This window comes from Pectinophora gossypiella, chromosome 22 (genome assembly GCF_024362695.1).
Source record: "Pectinophora gossypiella chromosome 22, ilPecGoss1.1, whole genome shotgun sequence".
NCBI classification, from domain to species: Eukaryota; Metazoa; Arthropoda; class Insecta; order Lepidoptera; family Gelechiidae; genus Pectinophora; species Pectinophora gossypiella.
Window position 1 is genome coordinate 25,970 of NC_065425.1, and position 4,094 is coordinate 30,063.

General features: G+C 58.6%; 1 protein-coding gene across 1 annotated transcript; it reads right to left on the minus strand.

Annotated features, from left to right (window-relative positions):
- Positions 1-890: 890 nt before the first annotated feature.
- Positions 891-3,344, minus strand: LOC126376921 (uncharacterized). Its single transcript, XM_050024468.1, has one exon. The coding sequence runs from the start codon at positions 3,342-3,344 to the stop codon at positions 891-893; it is 2,454 nt and encodes an 817-aa protein (XP_049880425.1).
- Positions 3,345-4,094: the final 750 nt, after the last annotated feature.

Genomic DNA, 4,094 nt, shown 5'->3' on the forward strand with positions numbered 1-4,094 from the left:
CGCGATCTCCAGAGACCACCAGTAAACCCTCCGTTTGGGAGAGACGGGCTTGGCCCGAGGCATCGCCGCGTCGCAGATTTGCGACATTGCCTCGTTTAGCTGAGCAGCCTCGTCCTCTATCACCACGGGGCCATCGAGATTTGAGACCCAGGCCTGGACTATGGCCGCCTCCGTCAGCAGGTCCTTGTCGAGGTTCTTCAGCACCCAACGGGGACTGTCTCTTTGTAGGGGTCGGCTTGGGCCGTTCGGGGCAGCTGCGGACGTGGAGACGTCGAACCGGATATACCTGTGATCCGACAACGTCTCCACGCCCTCCAGCACTTCCCAGCCCTGGACACGGCGCGCCAGGGCAGCGTTTGCGAACGTGACGTCCACGATGGAGCTGCCCTGTTGCCGCACGCACGTGGCTACCGATCCCCGGTTGAGCAACTCCAGACCGATCGAGATTGCCCACTCCTCCAAAACGCGGCCGCGTGCATCTGTCCCTGGACATCCCCACGCCAAAGATTTGGCGTTGAGATCCCCAGCGACAAGCACGAGATCCGGGCGGCTTCTGTCGATCAGAGCACCGACCTCGTCCAAGAAGGTCTCGAACTCGGCCAGAGTCCGATTCGGCGAGAAGTACGTCCCGATGATCATCACGCCGTCTACAAACGCCGAGACAAATCCCCGGCCTCTAAACATACGCTCAAAGGACGAGGAGCCGGCCGACGTCTGCGTGACAATGGCGACGAGGCTATCCAGGTCGCCTAACCAGTTATCCCTGGGTGGGATGTAGTAAGGCTCGCTGATCACCGCCAGTCCGATCAGCCACTCTGCCATCGATTGCGAAAGCAGGTCTTGGGCTCTGGAGCCGTGGCCGATGTTCGCCTGGAGGAACCGAGTAGCCATTAATCAACAGCCATGGTCGGTTCCACCTCGGCCCGAGCTTCAGCGTTCGCTGACGGGCGGACAGGCAGCGAGGAGGCCCTGGAGCCTACACCAGCCTTCCTTCCTCTGTTCCTGCGCTTGGATGGGGCAACACAGGAACCCATCCGATGGTGCGCAGGTTTACCAGCAGCCTCGCATATGGCGCAGTGAGGCGCAGCTGTGCACTTTTGGCCGATGTGACCGGCCTGGCCGCAGCGATAACAGAGATTGCTGCGGTCCACCTCAACGTCGCACGTCGCTCTTACGTGCCCCGTCTCGAGACAGCGGTAGCACCGCATCGGCCGGGTCTCTAGCAGCTTCACTTGAGCCGCCACCCAGCCGACCAGTAACCGTCCACCCTCCGACACCTTCTTTGCAGCAGCCACTGGGCACCGCAGCCAAACCGAGCCAAGACCGGTTTTGTCACGGCGAATTTCACCGGGCTTCACCTGGTCTGCGGCGCATTGGCCAGCTCGAGCCACCGCTGCCACCAAGTCCTCAGCGGTGACTGAGTCATCCAGGCCCGAGATCCGCATCTCTGCAGATCTGATGGGCCGATTGACTCGGACGACGTCCTCATCCAGAGCCTCTCTCAGCTTTTGAGCGAGAGAGTCAGCCTTCTCGTTGCTGGTGCTTCCCGTCACCTCCAGGATGCGGGCACCCGTCACGGCTCGTCGGAACCGGACAGCACCTATGCCAAGCTCATCCAGCTTTATTCGAGCTCTGGCCTGGGCCAGTACTCCGGCATAGGAGGCACCGTTTTCCTCTGCGCCAGGCTGCAGAGTTAAAACAACTGCCGCCGTACGGGGAGGATGCAGCTTCACCGGGCCACTCTTTTTCTGAGTGGTGGTAGCCTGCTTCTTCGTGCCCTTTTTGGCGACGACATTCCACGGCTCCTCCATTGTGGAGGGTGCGGATGGAAGCGGTCGTGGCACACGAGGCGCAGCAGCTTGTTGGACAGCGCCGGCCTTTCCCTTCTTCTTCTTTTTCTTCTTCGTCTTCTTCTTTTTCTTTCCCTTCTTGGCCTCAGCGGGGGCCGGGTGAACTGTCGTAGCTCCACCTGACTTCGCAATAGGCTCCGTCTGAGCCGGGGTTGGCTTGACGGCAGGAGAGGCTTGCGAACGCTTTTTGTCGGCTGACAATGGCGGACGCAGTCTCCTTTCCGGGAGAAGTCTTCCCTCTAAGGCCTCTAGGCGCGCGTTAACCATCGTCCCTACCTGGACCATGATGGTTCGCGCTAGGTCTTCCTCGTCATTGGGGGCCGAAGTGGCCTTCTGAGGCCGCCTCTGGCCGCGAGAAGTCTGCTTTACAGCAGACGACTCATTAGTCACGTCCGGGGGTGGCGCAGGGGCGCCCTGTAGCTTCCGCAGAAGCTCCATCTCCACTCTGACGTTAATGAGCTCGTTCTGGAGGCTGGCCATTTGGGCCTGCAAGCGGGCATTGTCCGCTTGAATGCGGGCATTGTCCGCCTGCAGTTGCCTCGTAACGTCAGTGGAAGTCCGCTCGACTATCACCTCGAAGGCAGCTTGTATGGACGCCTTGGCGTCCTTTAGCGCCTTCACTAAAGTGCCCTTCAGGTTGCCGGATTTAGTGGCTACCTTCTCAACCACCTCTAGGGCATCCAGCACCTGTTGGTTCAGGTCCTTGGTTGGGGCCTCGCATGTTGAGGGGGATTCCGAAGGGCGCGCCACCCTAGTCCGTGAGACTTGGTTGGCATACCCCGCGATTTCCTCCGCAGCTTGAGTTTTTAGGAACTCGTTCCTCACGGCGGTGACATATGCCTGTGCCTTGGATAGGCCTGCGTACTTCCCGGTGTTGGATCGGCGGGCTCTGCCTTTAGTGGCAGTCTCCTCTCCGTCACTGCCCGAGGGCGACGCCGATGTTGACGATGTCGTTGTCAGGCGACGCCTCTTTGGGCCCTCCTCTGCCCAGAAGCGGCTCCTGATCTCCGGGGACCCCGACCTGGATGGCACTGCCACCAGGTTAGTATCCGTCCCATCAGAGGGTGCGGCTTTCTCGGCATCGACATCCATGTCGACTTTCTCTTCGTCCGGTATTGAGATGCGCTCCAGGACCACCACCGCTTCGGGAAGCGGTGATGGTGCTGGTGCGCTTACGTCCAATCCAGTTTCTGCAAAAGCCGGGTAGAACGTAGTTCTACGGCTTCGCAGTTCCCTCACGTCTGAGCTTAATCTGTTTCCGTTTTCGCAGCCTTGGTCGTGTTCACGGAGGCCAGCATCTTGCTGGCCTACGAAGCAGTCTTTGCCCCCCGCCGTATACGTATGGGGCTTGCCCTCCGAAGAGGGGCGGGGTCGCTCGCTTGGAGTGCCCGCCGGCGGACTTGAATTTCGGATCTGCTTTTCCATTTTGTTGTTTGTCTTTTCTGACCGGGGTGACCTCCCCGGGGCGCCCTTGCTGCCAGAACCTCTGACCATTCAGCCCATCGGCAGGCGCCAGACCTTAAGCTTGGGTGATTATTTTATAGAGGTTGTCTTCCTCGCGGCCCCCTCCGCTCAGTGCGGAGGCGGCCCCCGTTCCAGACAGCATTGCGTCTGGGTTACGGGTCGGGCCGGCGGTGGCCGAAGCCATTGCCCGGCATTGCTGCCGGACCCGCCGCCCCTGACAACGCCGGGCCGGAGCCCCAGGTCGCATCTTCAGTACCCTCTGCGGTCGCAGAGGGATACGAAGAGCAACCACCCTCCCCTGCTGATTTTGGTCCGCGCCGGCCGAAGCCGGTACCCCCCCATATCTGGGGGGGCGTTCCCCTATCCGCCACCTGGGGACGCGCCCGATGGGAGATCAGCAACTCCACACGGGAACCTAACCTAACCTAACCTAACCTAACCTAACCTAACCTAACCTAACCTAACCTAACCTAACCTAACCTAACCTAACCTAACCTAACCTAACCTAACCTAACCTAACCTAACCTAACCTAACCTAAACCTAAACCTAAACCTAAACCTAAACCTAAACCTAAACCTAAACCTAAACCTAAACCTAAACCTAAACCTAAACCTAAACCTAAACCTAAACCTAAACCTAAACCTAAACCTAAACCTAAACCTAAACCTAAACCTAAACCTAAACCTAAACCTAAACCTAAACCTAAACCTAAACCTAAACCTAAACCTAAACCTAAACCTAAACCTAAACCTAAACCTAAACCTAAACCTAAACCTAAA